The 19,951-nt window shown below is 42.0% G+C and overlaps 1 protein-coding gene across 7 annotated transcripts in view; it reads left to right on the forward strand.

Moving 5' to 3' along the window:
• akap13 (A-kinase anchoring protein 13) overlaps positions 1–19,951 on the forward strand; it is a 554,439-nt gene that overhangs the window by 390,414 nt on the left and 144,074 nt on the right. For 5 of the 7 annotated variants that reach the window (XM_073032598.1, XM_073032600.1, XM_073032599.1 and 2 more), the window contains exons 14-16: positions 1,471–1,533; positions 6,691–6,886; positions 9,486–9,570. In XM_073032598.1, coding sequence (XP_072888699.1) covers positions 1,471–1,533; positions 6,691–6,886; positions 9,486–9,570 — 344 coding nt within the window. The remainder of the gene's footprint in view (positions 1–1,470; positions 1,534–6,690; positions 6,887–9,485; positions 9,571–19,951) is intronic. The other 2 variants (XM_073032601.1, XM_073032602.1) reach the window with 1 other exon arrangement.

Below are 19,951 nucleotides of genomic sequence, written 5' to 3' on the forward strand. Positions count from 1 at the left end.
CTCTGATTGGTGAGGTGTAGTTGAGGGTGAGGAAGCAGAAGATCTAAACAGCCTCAAAACAAGGCGGCAACCATACATAATTATGTTTTTCTTTTGATCTCATTGTTGAAAAACACAAGACAGTATTGTTACGAGATTTGTAATAGAGTGGGATAGTAATTTTAGTCACTCAGTGTATCAGCTTTCGGTTTCCAGTATTAAATATAGCTAAATTGACAGCAGCAATATTAATTGCTGTGCAATGAATTGTGCGGTGCTGCCCATGATTTAACAGTGATTTGGACTCTCAAACACCAACCAACCCCAACCCCTCCCTCGCACAAAAACAGACCACCCACCCGGACACGGCAGCTAAAACATCAAACCCCTAACTCCCAAGCCCCTCCCACACAAAAAAATCAGCAGTAACATCAAACCCACAACCTGTCTTGTACACATGAAATCTAACAGATCGCTCACATGTAAAAGCACCAAAATGTCTCAAATCCTCAACTGCTTCCTCACTCAAAAATGTAACGTATCACCTACCCACCAATCTTTGGGTGAAAAACTGAAGGAGACCAATATGAACTACAGTCCACACCAATAATCACATATGTCTCAGAATTTCGAAAACAACCTTCATCAGCATCGAGGAGAGAGGCAGGTTGTGGGGAGTGACTGCCGGCCCGCAGCCTCTCGAACTGTGGCCTGACCCGTGAAGAACTACCTCCGACTAACCTGGGAGGAACAACCTGCGACCTGGCCTCCTCCACATTCACCTCGATGTTTTCAATCTTCCTTGGCCCTTCAATCAGCGAGAAATAGAGTCAATCATAGCCCCACACCCTGTCTCTGGTCTCCTGAACTTGTGCTTGCGGTTCTTTCCTAGAATTTTCTTGGGGACACCAAAGCACTAGGTGACTTGACTGAGCTCTAACCTAAGTCATAGGCTACAACAGTTTCCGAAACACATTATTAGATAGAAAGAATAAGTAAAAGACGTAGAAAAAGTGAAATAATTGACTACCTGGAAGTTGTGTCCAAGTAATTGTTGTTTGTTGGCACAATCATGACTGGGTTTATGGTTAGTGAATTGTGGGCATGATAAGGGCGGCCCAGTAGCATAGCAGTTAGCGTAATGCTCTATAGTGCCAGTGACTTGGGTTCAATTTCAGAGTTCTGTCAGTGATGGTGATGTAAGTACAATTGGACAGGAAAAGTTGACACCAACAGCACTGACTGCACATTGAATTTAGTGTAACTTCTTAAACAGCATGTAAAAAAAGATAATTTGGCAGAACGTCTTTAACCAGCTTGGAAGCTTGAAAAGCTTTAAGTGAACAAACACCTAACAGATTTTATTAACCTCCCGTTTTGAATGTGGTTTGCTGTTATTGCATGAAACCTTGTGCTGAAACTTCCTGTATATGCACATCTTTCGGTTTGTTGTTTCCTTCCCTGTTCTGATCTTTCTCCTCTTATTTCCAGTATGAGCTGGTGTCCTTCTGAAATGCAGCCCTTTGTCACAGAGTGTGACCTTAGTTGCAGAAGGTATGGACCTTATCAGGAGCTGTCCAGAGCGCAGAAGTTTAGTTTATTTCTTTAGAGTTTCAAGTAAAGAGCAGAGGAAATAAGAGCAAATATATTCTTGGTGCATCTTATGATAACAGATACTGTAAATGAAAGATTAAAACCTGAAACAATCCCAAGGTGCCATTGGGTGCCAGAGGAATCTGTTGAACGGCCAAGGAATGTGCGTCTCAGTCAAGTTATTTCTGTGCACAATTATTCCTAGAAAAAAAAATTTCATCAGATAGATTTTGTCTTTTTGAACATGAGTGGGATGAGGGGGGGTGTGGAAAACTAAACTAAAATACTTTCCTGTTGGTAAGATTTGGAGGAGCAATGAAGGGAATCTTGTGTTCCGATGGGAAAAGCAGTGCTTTGGGAGCTAACCTTTTATGTTTGGTGGAGTGGGGAAACAGGGTTAGGAGCAATTTTTTTATAGTTGGGATACTGAAAGCCTCTGTGTAGCCAACTTTGCTTAAAGGAACCAGTGATTCCTTAGGTAGGGAACTGCTGTACCTCTCTTCATTGGGGAAGGAAGTACTGAAGGAAGGTTTCTCATGGCTTGCTCTTGACCTTTCTTGGTTGCTCGTTGGAACTTCACAACTCAGGCCAACCTTGACTATCTTTGCTGCAGTTTGGCGCATTCAGGTGACATCATAGCACACAGAAGCGAAACAGGCCCTTAGGCCCTACTGGCCCATGCTGACCAAAGTTCCCATCTAAGTGGGTCCCATTTATCCCATATTCTCTAAAACTAGGTGCCAAACTTTTTTGAGTGTGTGTGCCCAAATTGGCAATGATCTTCTAAAGAGAATTCTCTCACGTCATGGTAATTTTGAACAGAGATTATCATTGATTAATGAATTAATAGCAATAATTATGGTTGTTGTTAAGGAAAAAGAATGAGTCCTGTTTCTTATTGGCATGAATTCATTGTTTCTCCATTAATAAAAATGTAAGAGACTGATAGAAATATTGAAATATTTTACTTCAAAAATGATTTATCTTTTAAAAAGACAGTTGAAGAATAATATCATTTCTAAATCGTATTGTTCCAAACACTGATGTGTATACCAAGTCTGAGAGGATTACAAAACATATCGTTCAATGTCACATGCTCTCACAACTGTCTAGCTGGTGCCAAGCCAACATGAGGCGTTTCCTGTGAAAACATCTCACTGCTCTTGAGTTTGCAAAAAATCATTCGCTGCTTCATTTGGCAGTAAATATAATTACTATGTATCTTTTGTTATAAATAGGGTTTAAAGAATCAAAAAGTGGCACTGCATGCCACTTTACTTGCTTGACTACATCCTTGAGCAGCTCACTCCATCTACTACCTGTCCACTGGATAAAAAAGTTGTGCCTCACGTTCCTGTTGAATCTCTTCCCTCTCGCCATAAACCTGTGCCCTGTAGTACTTGGTTCACGAGCCCTGGGAAGAAGACTGTGCGCATTAACCCTATATATGCCCCTTATGATCTACATTTTCATAAGATCATCTTTCATTCTCCTATGCTCCAGTCTGATAGAGTGGGATTTGCATGGTAGTGTAGTGATTACCGTGGCTCGTTACAACAGCCATCTGTGAGATCGGGGTTCAATCCCTCGGGTTTCCTCCCACATTCCACAAAGGTACAGGTTAGGGTTAGTGAGTTGTGGGCATGCTGTGTTGGCACCAGAACTGTGGCGAACATTTGTAGGCTGCCCCCAGCACAATCCTCCACGTCTTGCTTTGATGCAAAGCGATGCGTTTCACTGTATGTTTCGATGTACACATGAGAAATAAAGCTAATCTTTCAAGTCTTTCCATGTCTCTGTTCAAGTACCTTTCAAATTTCAAATTCATCATCCCTGAAGAAGATGGCGAAGCTTGTCATTGAAACGTCAGTTATTGCTGATACCTGTGCCCGGCTAGAAGCCCGAGAAGAGTTCATTCATTTCAAATTTGTTTACTTATTTGCCTTAACTGCTTCCTCTTTCATTCCGTCTACTGACCGCCCTCAGGGTGAAAAATGCTGCCCCTTGGGTTCCTATTAAATCTCTTCCCTCTCATCACCCGACCATCCAGGACATCTTCAAGAAGTGATGCCTCAAAAAAGGGGCATCCATCATCAAGGATCCCCACCATCTAAGACATGCCCTCTTCTCATTGCTGCCATCAGGAAGGAGGTACAGGAGCCTGAAGACACGCACTCAATGACTCAGGAACAGCTTCTTCCCCTCTGCCATCCAATTTCTGAATGGACACGGAACCATTGAACACTACCTTAAATTTTTTGTGCACTACTTACTTAATTTAGATATATATATTTTACTGTGATCACAATTTTTCTACTATTATATATTGTATTGTACTTCTGCTGCAAAGACAACAAATTTCACAACATATGCCAATGATATTAAACCTGGGTGGCAGAGGGGAAGAAGCTGTTCCTGAATTGTTGAGTGCAAGCCTCTGCCCTCTAATACTCGATTCCCCAGCCCAGGAAAGAGTTTATATGCTTTCATCATATCTATGCACCTTTTATACACATTTATAAGATCATCACTCATTTTCCTACACTCCAATCCTAACCTGCTCAACCTCTCCCCATTACTCAATTCTTCCTTGTGAAGAAGGACCGTGCATCTCCACATAGGCCGGCTCGTGGCTCAATGGCATCAGTGCCGGACACCGGAGCGAAGGTTCCCGAGTTCGAATCCAAGTCGGGCCGCCCCCCCCCCCCAGCACACTTTCCATCCGTGCAGGGTTGAACGCCGAACTAGCCACTCGGCCTCGTATAAAGTACAAGGGTTAAGTCAGGAACGTTCAGATCGTGACCTGGTTAACCCGAAAGGCCAGTCCTGACACCACGTGCCAGACAAGAATGGTTGACTGTCTGGTGCGACACGCTAACAAATAATCTCCACATACTTGATGACATCAACATCCTCTCTGCCAATCCAAGCTTTTATTGGTTAAAATTCCATGAATAAAAACAGTGGAATAGATCCCTGGTTTTAGGACTCATTATGGAGCATAAAATGTTTCTGTTTGACTCTTGAGTTACTTACTGCTGGTTATTCCTTTTCCTCCCCAAAAGACTGTGTTAAATGCTATTTGTGCAGGAATGGGGTGAGTGCGTCAGTTCTGTTTACGCTGAGAACTTTTTACTGAGTGTCCTTGCTCTGTTCTTCAAAAACCGAGAATGCTTGCTGGGTCCATGGTCTGTTCAGTGGTCTGTGAGCTGTGGTGGACGGGTGCTCACTGCTAAATGCACGAAGGGTGCTTCTGGAGGTCGTCTCCAAGTTCCCCGATGTACTGAGAGTTTCGGCATTAAATGTGCTTTTGTTATTGGACTTGAATTCCTTCAGGTCTCAGGGTAGTGAGACCAATCTTGGTACTAATTGCCGTTCCCACGCATGAGAAAAGTAAAATATTTTTTTTCCCCTAAATCGTACATAATGATTTTTCCTCTCCTGCTTGCCTTGCCAAAAGAAACATAACTTCCCTCAGTAAGAGGAGGGTGCCAGAAGTCAGCAGATGAGCTGGCATCTGGACATGGACCAAACAGGCCACCCTCCAGTTGTGGATTTGAGTTTAATTTTTAACGTCACTTTCAGACTCTATGGCGGTAGATAAATAACAACCGTTCTGAATGCTATAATATTCACAGATCATAGACTATTAGTGTCTTGCATAGAAACAGGTCTTTGCTGACCTTTGCACCTATCTACATTATTCCCACTTAACCCACACTTGGCCAGTCGCTTTTTATGCGTTGGCAACTTACGTGCTTGCGTAGATGTTGCTTGAATGATGTGAGGCCATCTGCCTCCATCACCAAGTCAGTAGAATGAGATGTGTCGACCTTATCTGGAGTGACTCCTCATTCACTTATTGTGGTTTGCTCTTAATTGCCCTTGAAATGACAAGGGTGGTAAGGCTAGTGATTAAATGCAGGGTTTTCCTGCGATGTTCATATTGCATTGATCCTACTTTCTTTAAATACAGCAAGCCTCCATGCAACTTCTGTTTATCCCCTTGAATTAAACCATTGCATCTCCACCGTCATCTCCATCCTTGCCTGTTGCACACTCAAAGGCCATTATGACTGTCCTAATTCCTCCCACTTGCTCTCCAGGTCATCTCATACTCCCAGTGTTGATACCTTTTTCTCTTCTGGCCTAATGCAAGTCATTGAACTGGGTTATATATTTCCCTTTCTGTGTGATGAACTATTTGTGTCTTCAGTAGCTCTGGAAAACTTTGAAGAGGAGGTAATTGTAAGGACTAATAGGAGAGTCTAGGACCTGAGGGAACAGCATCAGAATAAAGGGTCGTCCCTTCAAAACTAATATGAGGCGAAAATTCTTTAGCCGGGGGTAGTGAATCTGTGGAACTTGTTACGACAGAGAGCAGAGGAGGCCAAGTCATTGGGTGTTTAAGGCAGAGGTTGATAGGTTCACGTCTGGTAAATGGGTTAAGGGTTGCAGGTAGAAGGCGGGGAAAAAAGGGTTGAAAATAAATCAGCCATGATTATGTTCAGTTCTGGTCCCCTCATTCTGGGATGAATGCAGTAGAGATTTACCAAGATGCTGCCTGGATTAGAGAGCTCATCTTATAAGGAAAGGTTGAACAAGCTAGGGCTTTTTCTCTTTGGAATGATGGCGAATGAGAGGTGACTTGTTAGAGCAATAAAAGGTAATAGGAGGCATAGATAGAGTGGACAGCCAAAGACTTTTTCCCAGGATGGAAATGGCAAATACAAGAGGGCATAATTTTAAGGTGATTGGAGAAAAGTATAGGACAGATTTCAGAAGTACATTTTTTAGACAGAGAGTGGTGGGTGCATGTTACATGCTGCCAGGTGTTGTGGTAGAGGCAGATACATTAGGGAGATTTAAGAGACTCGTAAGTGGGAACAAGGATGAAAGAAAAGCGGAGGGCTTTTTTGGAGGGAAGGGTTTGATTGATCTTGAAGTAGTTTAAAAGATCGGCACAACATCTTGGGCTGAAGGGCTGGTACTGTTCTATAATTGATTGGTGGAACAGACTCAGTGGGCCAAATAGTTTAATACTGCCCCTATACCTTACCTTTGGCTACCTGCGTCGGTTTCCAAGCTGTTACTTGATCCTGTCACATCTATGTTTAGTTACAGCCTGGAAGGTCTGACAGCTGGCAGCGAGGCGACAAAAGAGCCACCGCGTACCATGGAGTCCGTTCTTCAGAATTCCCGCGACCCTCGTCGAGCTCCAGTGGTCTGCAGCGATGACCGTGGATCGCTTGTCTCGCTGACCGAGGAGGAGATGGAGTCGGACCACAGCGAGGGCAGCGTATTTGATAACCCGGTAAATTGGTTTCTAACACAAATGAGTGGTGGTCAAGACTAAAACTCATTGACTTGGGCTCTTACCAATGTTGGCAGGATGGCAAATCAGGATATGTTGTTTAAACCATGGATATACATGCTGAATGCTGAAGGGCATTTTGACATCTGATACTTCCCACTCTAGATGACCGAAGAGGCCTCATCTCCAACAAAGAGGTTTTGAACTGTGATATTAGGGTGCCGCAGTACCGTGGCGGTTAGCACAACACTATCACAGCTCGAGGTGTCAAAGTTCAGAGTTCAATTCCAATGCCGTCTTGTACGTCCATCCCATAAGTGCGTGCGATTTCTCCAGTTTCCCCCCTCCGTTCCAAAGTCATACCAGGTAGAAGGTTTATTGGTCATTGTAAATTTGTCCTGTGATTAGGCCAGGGTTAAATAGGCGGGTTGTTGAGTGGTGCAGCTTGTTGGGCCGATTCTGCACTGCATCTTTGAATATATAAAGTAAATATTAGAGTGGGGACAGAAAAGACTATTCATTCCCTATCATTCTCCTGATCTTCACTGAGATTAGCTTAATCTATGATCTCTCTCCCTACACCTGCATTTTCCCCAAATTATTGAATACCTTTTGTTAACAAGGAATAAGGACCCTCACCATCTAGGACATCCCCTCTTCTTCTTACTCTCATCAGGGAAGAGGTACAGGAGCTTGAAAATAGACACTCAACATCTTAGGAGTAGCTACTTCCCCTGTACCATCAGATCTGTCAATAATCGATGATCTCATTACTCCTCTTAGCAAATATTATTTATTTTATTTTTAATACAATTCATAATATATTTTGTGTCCTGCTGTGTACTGCTCCCACAAAATAACAGATTCTCTGAAGTACAGGGCACTAGCCTCAGTAGTATCCAGGACATCTTCAAGGAACAGTGACTCAGAAACACAGCGTCCATCATTAAGGACCCCCATCACTCAGGGCATGCCCACTTCTCATTGTTACTATCAGGAAGGAGGTACAGAAGCCTGAAGACATATGCTTAATGATTCAGGCAGGAAGAGCTTATTCCTTTCTGCCATATTTGTGTGTGTGTGTGTGAGATTGATAAGTTTGTGGCCTAAAGTAGAAGGAGTCAATTTTAGAAAACCTAGCACATTTATTTTTCAACATAGTCCCCTCTTACATTTACACACTTAGTCCAGCGGTCGTGGAGCATATGAATCCCTTCTTTGTAGAAGTCGGCATCTTAGACCTTCAGAAATGGTCCACAGCAGGGGTGTTTGATCAGTTTCTGGCCTAAGGTAGAAGGAGATGAGTTATTAACTTCAAAGTTTCTGCATGATCACTCAAAGAGTTGAACTGCACGTGCATGTAACGAGAGCTGTATAACTCATCTCCTTATCTCCTTCTACCTTAGGCCACGAACTTATCAATCACCCCTCGCATATATAATTTATTTGTGTGTGTGTGTGTGTGTGTGTGTATGTATATACACACACACACACACACACACACCTACTGTAATTCACAGTTTTTTTTGTCTCTATTATATATTGCATTATACTGCTGCTGCAAAGTTAGCGAACCTCACGACACTTGCCAGTGATATTAAACCTGATTCTGATTTTGACTTGGTATCAGTGGTTGTTTGTGGAAGAGATTTGCTGTCATCTTCTGATTTAAACATAATTGAGAACCTCACACCAGAAAGGCTTGTTTTAATTTTTAGGTTATGCATTCCCCAAACACCTCAAACAATTTCTTTCCCTTAATATCTTGTAAATTTTAATCCAATGGCTCCCTCACTTCTGTACGTTTCATGTCAGTAACAGCTTCAGTTTGGTTGTGAATGCTCATTTCACAGGACGTAGGCTCACAACTTTAGGCAGTGTTTAATCACATTGCCCTGGAGTAGTAAATAATAAGCCTTTGACTCGACACAATTCCCCATCGTCTGTCGCTCCGAATCCTGGTGTTGTGCTGGAAATCACGGCACTCCTTCCGAGGCTGGTAGAACCTTCCCAAGACGTTTGTCCTAAACTGCTGTCACTGCGCTGATTATGGTCTAACCAAGGCTTTGTATAGCAAAGTAACTTCCTGTACCGGATGTGCCTCATCCTCATTCTGTACAGAACCATCATTCCATTAGCCTTTTGATTAATTTTTGTTTCCTGCCCCTGATATTTTAATTATCTATAGACAGGAGGAGCTCCTAAATATCTTTGGACTTTTAGCTTGTCGTCATCTACCAAATGCTCTCGTTTCTTCCTGTTGAGCTCAAGCCGATGACCTCACTTTTGTCTTGGTTCTGCTTATTTGCTTAACTATTAATACATTTTCTTTAGTGCTGTGACAGAGGAAATGCTCAGCACATTTCTACCACATTTATAATTACTTCATCTCCAATTTTAAACAGAGGCCGTGTTTTAAATAGCTATTGAGTTAGATAAGAATGTTATATTCACTCTATTGTTTAGGTGGATATCTGGATTTTAGTGCTAGTGCAATTAAAATTAACCTTTTTAGTTGCTGTAGATTTTACTTGTGACTTTACAGGGAATTCCATTAGGATAATGATTTATTAAAAATAAACATTTTGTTTCTCTACAGAATTTGGCCAGACCACCGCTGCGTTCTGCTCCTCCATTAACAAAATCTATTTCACTCCAAGCTATCAGCCCTCCAAGCACAGACAGTGAGTACTCTACACAGCATTCTTAGTGGACGGATACAATCATTAATTAATGTGGTGTATGTGCTTGGAGCAAGGAAGAGTGGGAATGCTACGCATTTTGCACTTTTTTTAAAAAAATGCATGTTGTCCTGTTAACTGTTCGCCTTTTCCACATTTTCTCATTGTTCCAAAAATGTTGAATCCTTTCTGGGAGTTGACTCCTCACATAGATAGGCCTCGCTCCTGCCACATCTTGGTAGTCAGTAGCAGTAAGTGGTTTTCACATATAAAGGTCTTGCTTTGTCATCTTTAATTCAAGGATCAACTTTATTTGCCATATACATTTACATGTATTAGGAATATGCTGTGGTGTGTTGATGCCTCGCGAAACAAAGCATTCAACAATTATGAAGAATAAAGATTATATCAAAGCTAAAGTTAAAGTTTGAAGTGCAGATATGGAATAAAATGTGCATAAACCATCATTTATTTATAATGTAAACAGCATTATAAAAAGTAGTTAGAAGTGTTTACAGTGCAGTGTCAGAGACAATAGTTAGAGAGGCTGGGCTCAGTGGAATGCTCAATCAGATTAACTGTCTGTGGGAGGAAAATTATAAGGTGACTTGAGGATTTTAATAGGCCTATGGCATTTTCCAGAAGGGAGCATTTGGAAAAGGCAGTTTGCAGAGTGGGTAGTGTCAGCAGTGATCTTTTCCGTCCACTGCTTTGTCTTGTCACATACCGGTCCTGTGGTGATGGTAGAATGCAGCCATAGCCTTTCCTGTGGACTGTAGTTTTTGTATATTGTGTGAGGATGCTGCGCCAAACCAGACAGTGGTAGCTGCTGTGAGATGACAGTGTAGAATTGCCCCAAGGGAACTTTGCTGTGAGGTTGATGGGCAGCTGTTTGGCTATTAGCTTCTCCAATGTGTCTGGCTATAAGCTTCTCCAATGGTAGTCAAACCTGGCATGATAAGAGCAACTGTCATTCCAAAGAAGACAAGATGTGCTTTCATTTAACTAGAATCTGTCTTGCCCTTTGGAACTCCCAGCGATTTGCCTTTAAGGTTCAAACTCATGTTTTCTGCATAAATATGTTGGGTGATTTACACTCAACAAGCTTTTGGCAAGAAATGTTTTGTTTTGATGATATTAACGATGAACATTGGTCCAATGTTTTTATTCCTGACAGCATTTTGAATCCATCCAACAAACAGCTGTACCTGCGTTGAAGTGAAGTGTAACATTCAGTTATTTGCTTCTAAAACCCTGTTTCAGAGCAAGAGCCAGGGTAATAGTCATGAGCAAACAGGAAATAATGGAGAACAGTACGTGGTGGGGGTTGGGCGGCATGGAGCAGAGGTTCAGCTGCTCACTGATCTAATCTTTAGGGCAGAGGTTTGGTACCAGTTTCTGAATGTTTTGTTGAAACCATACCACAGTAGCGCAGTGGTAAGCACAACACTTTACAGTACAGACGACCCGGATTCAATTCCCAGCACTGCCTGTAAGGAGTTTGTATTTTGTCCCCTTGCCCATGTGGGTTTCCTCCAGGTTCTCCAGTTTCCTCTGACAGTCGAAAGACCTACTAGTAGGCAGGTTAATTGGTCATTGTAAATTGTCCTGTGATCAGGATAGTTAAATCGCGCGATTGCTAGGTGGCCTGGCTTCAAGGGCTGGAAGGTCGTATTCTGCCCTGTATTTCAATAAATAAAAAATAAGTATATTAACTCTGCAGATCAGCCTGGCCTTAGTCCAGAATTTGAATCGGGAATTGAGGCAAAATGATAAGAAAGAAATAATAAGCACAATCCAGAGCAACACACACAAAATGCTGGAGGAACTCAGCAGGTCAGGCAGCATCTATGGACAAGAATTAAGCAGTTGACGTTTCGGGCCGGGATCCTTCAAACATTTCCCATCTCTGAAACATAGAGCACAAATAAATAGACTGCATTAACCTAATTAATTTCCAAAAACTCTCCCAAAGTGACGATTTAGTTCTTTCAACTGGATATCGACCTCAGGTTAACTTGCTGCTAATGCGATGCTTTTAAACTCCGTCTTTGCTGGTGTCAGTGATCCACACAGCACTGTGGCCTCAGCAGGCATTGGTCTGTCCAGTCATTTGCATCTTAATTTGTTTTGGGATTTGGAGCTGTTGAAGTGGCAGGAGCATAACCATTCATAAGTGCCTAGCCAAGTCTCAGTGTGTTCAATGTTTGTCATCCAGAGCAAAGAGCTAAAAATAGTTCAATACCGATTACAAGAGAAAATTGAAAACATAAGGGGACGATTGTTGAGTGGCTCCCTAGCATTGACTGAATAATACGAACTCTCTGTTCCAAGGATAAAGTTAAGGCTTAACCACTTCCTTTGGGAAAAAAAAAGATGAGCTAGTTTGCTTTTCCTGAACAGATTCACAGACTTTGAGCTGTAGTAGCACTAGTCTGAAATAATATGAATCAGAGATTTTGAGTTCATTTGAATGAAATTGTAAAGAAGTCAGTACTTTGAAAGAGATGAGTCAGTCCTTGACTAAGGGACCACCTTATGCAGTAATCTTTCCAATCATTCAGTAGTAAAGGGCTGGAAAATGGTAAGTGTTTTAATGAGGGGGATTTGAGATGAATGCTAGAGCTATGCAGATCCAGAACATCAAAGGTAAATGGAGTTTGCAGTTGAGCCACCAAGGAATTGGAGAATTGCAGAGGAAAGCCAGAGTTTGGTAAATCTGTGCAATTCATTGCCACAGGAAGCCAGGTGTGAAAGCAGAGGTTGGTAGGTTCTTAACTTGTAAGGGTGTCAAAGGTTATGGGGAGAAGGCTGGAGAATGGAGTTGAGAAAGACAGTAAATCAGCTGTGATCAACTGGTGAAGTAGACACAATGGACCACATGGTTTAATTATACTCTGATGTCTTATAGTCTTAGGTTGATAAATTCTTGATTGATCAAGACATAAAGGGATACAGGGAGAAGGCAGGAGACTGGGGCTGAGAGGGAAAATGGATCAGCCATGATAAAATGATGGAGCAGACTCGATGGGCCAAATGACCTAATTCTGCTCCTATATCTTATGGTCTTATTGAATAAAAGATGCCATTAGGTCCAGTGTCCATGCTAGCACCGATGCACTTTTGGAACTTGTGTTCCACTCTTCTTCCCAAACCACTATTGCTTCTAGTTATTCATCTGAAGTATATTGTACATTTTGCTTCAATCACTCGGTCTATGGGAGTGTTCCAGTAACTCACTGATTTAAAAATGCATCACACCAAGTGCCAACTTCTGATCTTTTGGCACAGTCTGGTAGTGTAACTTGTTACAGAGCCAGCAACCCAAGGTCAATTCTCACCACTGTATGTAAGGAGTTTGCACGTATCCCTCGTGGGTTTCCTCTAGATGCTCTGGTGTCCTCCCACATTCCAAAAGACGTATGGGTTAGTAGGTTAGTCACATGGGTGTAATTGGGTAAGTAGGCTTGTTGGGCTAGAAGGGCCTGTTTTATCTCCAGATAACTAAAATAACTTACAATATGCTGCATTGCTTAGTCAATGGAGATTGTTCACTAATTATTTTGCTAAAGCTCTTTAAATTCATGATGCCCTTTACTGTGTACTCTCAATCTCTGGAAGGAGCGAAATGTAGGAAATTGGTGTTGTCCTTTTGCTTAAAACTTGCAAAACTGTTCCAATGCATAATTAGCACATTTAAATTAGCAACCACTTGAGATGGGAAGGACACACAAGGTTTCTGGTAAGAAGTCCTGGCCATTGGAAATCTGGATGGGTAGTTTGAAGTGTGATTCATCCCCTTATCATTGTTGCTGGAGCAACAGAAGCCTTGGATCCTAGACCACCAGGTGTGGGAACAGTTATTACCCTTCAGTCATGAGACTCCTGAACCAGCGTGGAGAACTTCACTCAGCTCAACACAGAACTGAATCTGCAACCTATGGATTCACTTTCAACTCTGCAGCTCAGGTTCTCAGTATTAAAATCATAGAGTCATGGAAAAATACAACACAGAAACAGGCCTTTCGGCTCATCTAGTCCATGCCAAACTAGTTAAACTGCCTATTCCTGACCAACACACTCCATGCCCCTACCATCCATGTACCTATCCAAACTTCTCCAAAATGTTGAAATCGATCTTGCATGCAGCACTGGCACTGTCTGCCCATTTCACACTCACAGCCCTCTGAGTGAAGGGTTGGTTATTGTTTCTTTATTATTTGTTTCTTTGCACAGTTTTGTCGTCTTTTGCACATTGGTTGCTTGTCACCCTTCGTGTGCAGTTCTTCACTGATCGTACTATATTTCTTTGTTCTACTGTGAATTCCTGCAAGTAGCTGAATTTCGGGGTAGCAAGTGGTGTGAGTGGTAGGTTAATTGGTCGTTGTAAATTGTCCCGTGATAAAGCGAGGATTAAATTGGGGAAACGGCTAGGCAGTATGGCTTCAGGGGCAGGAAGGGCCTGTTCTGCGCTGTATCTCAATAAATAAATTTATGTATTTTCATTATAAATTCACTTTGAAAGTATGATCCAAGCCTGCATCACGAGCCTATGGTTCTTTCTAGTCTAGTTCTGTCTGTAGTCCAGGGAGTCATTGTGAAAGTGATCATGAGGATTGATATGACCACAATGGCTAAATGTAGAGAAGTACAGCACTAGAGGAGGCCCTTCTGCCACAATGTCAGTGACAGCCATAATGCCCATTTAAAGTAATCCTTCTGCCTCTGCCTGTGTGTTATCCATATCCCTTCATCCTCTGCCTCTTCATGTCCTTGTCTAAGGGCCTCTAAAATCGTATTCCACTACCTGTCTCTACTTCCACCCCCACCCCTGGTACCTGCTACCAGGCACCCACGCTCTCCGTGTAAAAAATTAAAAATAATTTGGCTCAAAATTCTCTTTTAAACTTTTCCCCTCTCTCCTTAAAGCTACGTCGTCTAGTATTTGAGATTTCCTCTTGGGGGAGAAAGGCATTTTCTACCCCAGGGGTTCCCAACCACAGACCCCTTGCTTAAAGATATTGGTCCATGGCATAAAAAAGTTTGGGAACCCCTGATCTACCCTATACTTCTCACAATGTCCCATTCCCCCACCCCAAAACTCCAGAGAAAACAACCCAAGTTTGTACAACCTCTCCTTTATAGTTATTCATCTCTAATCCAGACAACATCCTGGTGAACCACTTCTCCAAATCCTTGCTGTACTGTGGTGACCAGAACAATGATTGTCCTCCCGGAGTAGTGATGCAGCTGGTAAGGTTGCTGCCACATAGTTCCAGCTGTCCAAGTTCAGCCCTGCCCTCTGCTACTGTCTGAGTAGAGTTTCTGTGTTCTCCTTGTGACTCCAGGAGGGATTCCTGTAAGTGTTGTAGTTTTCTCCCATGTCTCCAAGAAGAGCAGGTTGACAATTTAAATCGTCGTCATTATGTACCATGTTGTTTTACGTATGGGGGATCATGGTCTTTCACCGTGATTGTTCCTGACAATTTTTTCTATAGAGGTGGTTTGCCATTGCCTTCTTCGAGGCAGTGTCTTTGTAAGGTGGTTGACCCTCGCCATTATTGATACTCTTCAGAGATTGCCTGGCATTAGTGATCACATAGCTAGGATTTGTGATCTGCACCAGCTGATCATATGACCATCCACCACCTGCTTCCATGGCTTCATGTGACCCACTTTCCATGATTCCTGGTGGCAAAGATTAGTGCCCCCAAAAGGCGCAAATATGTGCCTTTCCCACCTTTCTCCTTCCAGATCAGCAGAGTTTCTCTTCCTCCACCTTCAATGCTGCCCTCATCCACATCTCCTCCATTTCTCACACATCTGCCTTCAAGCATCTTGTTCCATACCTGAATCTTTTACATTGAGATTTGTCTATGTCCCTGCACTGAGATATCCTTAACCATAGTCATAAACATCTTCGAATTGTACCACGTGCTTATTATGTGGTAAGCTCAGCTTATCCACTTAAACTGGTTCCAAGACCTTTCCTACCAGTGCCACAGAATAGCAAGCCGAGTTTAACACTAAGTAAACCTAAATGTCACAATTCAAAGTTCAAAGTAAGTTTATTATCAAAGTATGTAGATGTTACCATATACAACCCTGAGATTCATTTTCTTGCAGGCATGCAAAGTAGAACAAAGAAATACAGTAGAATTAATGAAAAGCTACACATTAATAACGACTGACAAAAAACAATGTGCAAAAGAAGGCAGATAGTGCAAATACAATAAATAAATATTACTGAGAACATGAGTTGTAGAATCCTTGGAAGTGAATCTGTAGGTTGTAAAATCAGCTCAGAACTGAAGTGAGTGAAGTTATCCACACTGGTTCAGAGTTTGATGGCTGAAGGGTAATAACAGTTCCTGAACTTGGAGGTGGGATCCTAAGGCTCGTGTACTTCCTTTCCGATGGTAGTAACGCGAAGAGAGCATGGCCTGGGTGGTAAGGTCCCTGATGATGAATGCTGCTGACTTGTGGCAGCGCTCCAAGCAGATGTTCTCAATGGTGTGGAGGGGTTTTCCTGTGATGGACTGAGTTATGTCCACTACCCTTTCATTGGTACAATTTGAGTGGACGTGGTCTCAAATTTTTAAATGTCTACTAATCTGCTTTACTAAATTACAAGCAACAACATTGATGTTGTGCAATGAGAGAATGGATTCTGTAGACCCAACCCTGAGGAATTTGTAAATGGTGCTTGTGGCGCAGGAGACGCCTGTCAAATTGGCTCCTGTTCTTTCCAAGTGGATTGCTACTTGGAACAATACAGCTGAAGTTAAAAATCTAATCAGAAGTCTCTTCAGACGGGATTTCTCAATCTTCTCTCTCACTCTATACAATGAGCACCAGTTACCAGATAACGTAGTCATGGTCGCTACCCTGCATGTACCCTTGCACCTTGCTGCTTAGTACTTCGGCTTGGTATGTGGTGGAAGAACAGTAGGTGGATGTGATTTTCTTCCTTTCAGTAAAATGCATGATTTAATTCTACTGTTAACAGAAGCCGGAAGAACCAAGTCCAGGAAGAAAATCTCCTTTTCCTTGAATATCTCTCCATTCCTTCCTAAGTCTAAAACTCTCTTTTCTCTTGGTTCTTCAAGTGATGATGAGCCAGATAGTAAGTAAATCTTGGCATAAAAATCATTCTTTTATAAATCTAATAGCAGTATTCCAAAGGAATAAGGTTAAAATGTGCCTATTGAGTTAATGTTCTTGATGCTTGATCATCCTTAGTTCTGCACAATTGTATATCAGTGGATATTTTAATGGGCTTACGTAACTGATATAATTATTCTCCAACCTTAAAACAATCCTTGAATTTGCTTTCCTTTTGCGCAGAATGTTTTCTCTGTTTTAATGTTCTTAAACAGTTTCAGAATTTTGAATCAGTTTGAGCTTTCTTCTGCATTAGTTATTACAAAATTACTTGCACATTTTTTTATCGATGAATTTTCCATTTAGTTCTGACACACCTCGGAAAGAACTCCCAGAAAGTGAGGTATTCTACTTTTTTTCCCAACGGTTAATTAAAAATAAAAATCTTAGGAGTAAATACCTTTTTACTACAAAATAGTTCACTGGGGAAAAATATCAGATATCCAAGTTCAGTTTAAACTGCCAGGTTGTTATTGAGTCTCTGGTGATCCATAGTTCAGTTTCTGGAGCACAAAGTAAAGAGCTTAGCTGTGCACTGGACTGGCTCAGAGAGTCCACAGTTTTCCCACACCACTACCAGCCTGAAATATTTCTTTAACCAAATTAACTTCAAAGGAGAAGTACTTTGAAGATTTAAGGTTTGGTTTATGAGATCTGGCTGCAAGAGCCGAAACAACCTGGGAATATCATTTTCATCACTGTAAATAATGACTTATTTATATTCAATTATGCCGACTTTGGAGAGATTAATTTTACCCCTTGGCAGAAAGAAGGAAATAATGTTCAGCGAACATTACGGCCCTAAATAACTCTTCAGCAACCCCTGCAAAGGAGGTGTGTAAATGTTTACTGATAATAAGTTCAAAGTAAATTTATTATCGAAGTACATTTATCCCACCATGCACAACCCTTGATTCATTTACTTGCAAGAATACTCAATAAATCCATAATTGAATAATAACCGTAATAGAATCAATGAAAGACCACTTCAACTAATATGCAAATGACAACAAACTGCACAAATACAAGAGAGAAATAAGAATAATAAATAAATATCGAGAACATAAGATAAAGATTCATTGAAAGAGAGTCTGTAGGTTCTGGGAATATTTCAGTCATGGGGCAAGTGAAGTGAAGAGCCTGATATTTGAGGGGTAATAGCTGTTCCTGGTGGTGTGAGTCCTGAGGCTCCTGTACCTCCTTCCTGATGGCAGCAGTGGCATCAGCGCTGGACTCCGGAGCAAAGGTTCCCGAGTTCGAATCCAAGTCGGGCCATCCCCGGAGCACGCTTTCCATCCGTGCTGGGTTGAGCGTCGAGCTAGCCACTTGTCCTCGTAAAATAAAAAACAAGGGTCGAGTCAGGAACGTTCATATCATGACCCGGTTAATCCGAAAGGAGCCCAATCCTGACACCACGCACCAGATAAGAATGTCTGACTGTCTGGTGCAACATGCTTAAAAAAAAATGGCAGCAGTGAGAAGAGAGCGTGAGCTGGGTGGTAGGGGTCCCTGATGATGGTTGTTGCTTTCCTGCAACGAGCTCCTCCACAGTTGATGATGTGTTGGGTCAGGTGGACATTTGAGCAACAGTACTGGAACATTGCCTTAAATTCACTGCAGAGTCAGACTTACAACATTTGCTGCCCAGGTAGAATGTACCGAGAATTTATTGCTCCGCAATAAAATGTCAGAATCCTCAGATCCCCTGGCAAACCGCTTGGCATTTAATTTCCTTATGATCTGAGACTTAATTGATTGGTTACTGAAATAGGCATTTATAACTTCATTCATCATCATCATCATTATTATCATTATGTGCCATGTCGTATGACATGGATGATCATGGTCTCATGACAGTGATTATTCTTGGCAAACTTTCTACCGAAGTGGTTTGTCATTGCCTTCTTCTGGGTAGTGTCTTTACAAGACAAGTGACCCCCAGCCATATCAATACTCTTCAGAGTAGCATCAGTGGTCACATAACCAGGACTTGTGATATGGACCAGCTGCCCATACGACCATCCACCACCTGCTTCCATCACTTCACATGACCCTGATCGGGGGCTAAGCAGATACCTTGTCCAACGGTGACCTGCAGGCTAGTGGAGGGAAGGAGTGCCCTACACCACCTTTGGTGGACGTATCTCCAGCCCACCACCCAATAACTTCATTAGTTTAATGTAATCCTAAAATGTTAGTAAATTAGCTAAAAAGAAAACAATGAGAAAAGTTATTTGTGACATTTTAGTAGATAATGAAAGACGGTGTTTGATGGTGTGAAGCATACTCTTGTGAAATTCTGCCAAAGCTCATGCAAAGCTAAACTAGTTGCATCCTTCTTACTTAGAGTTCCTTTTTCTGAGCTGTAGTCACTCCGAAAGGAGGAACAGCAACCCTTTGCCAATTGAGTTGCTAGACCTTGGTAATATACTGAGGTACTGTGATATGACTACAGTGGAATAACTGCAGTTGCCTTAGAAAGTCGCTTAGTGGGATCAAAATCGAACTAACTTCCACTCTTTTGGTCTCACCAGCCAGCTCAGAACATATTCAAGCAATCGGACCCGACACAGATGGTGCCTAAGAATAGGGCAATTAAGTTGGTAGCTTGTAAAGTTGCCCGCTCTTTTCACCTCACTCCATCACAGGCAAGGCCCTCCCCACCACTGAGCACATCTACAAGGAATGCTTCCACAAGAAAGCAGCATCCATCATCAAGGACCCTCACCATACGGGCTATGCTGTCTTCTCACTACTGCCATCGGGAAGGAGTTACAGGAGCCTTAGGTCCCACACCACTTAGGTCCAGGAACAGTTATTACCCTTCAACCATCAAGCTCCTGAACCAGCATGGACAACTTCACTCACCTCAACCCTGAACTGATTCCGCAATCTATAGGCTCACTTTCAAGGGCTCTACAACTCATATTTTCAGAATTATTTATTTGTTTATAAGTTATTTGCACAATTTGTCTTCTTTTCCACATTGGTTGTTTGTCAGTCTTAATGTATAGTTTTTCATAAATTCTACTATGCTTTATTTTCCTTTAAATGCCTGAAAGAAAATTAATCTCAAGGTTCATATGGTGGCAAATATGCTCTTTAATCCTAAATTTACTTTGAATTTGAACTTTGAATCACTCATACAGGGCTTATGCTAGCTCCCATTGCCATGGATCTGAAGTTCTCTGTTCCTCCTCCATTTTGAGTGATCATGGGC

Source organism: Hemitrygon akajei, chromosome 30 (genome assembly GCF_048418815.1).
Source record: "Hemitrygon akajei chromosome 30, sHemAka1.3, whole genome shotgun sequence".
Lineage (NCBI taxonomy): Eukaryota > Metazoa > Chordata > Chondrichthyes > Myliobatiformes > Dasyatidae > Hemitrygon > Hemitrygon akajei.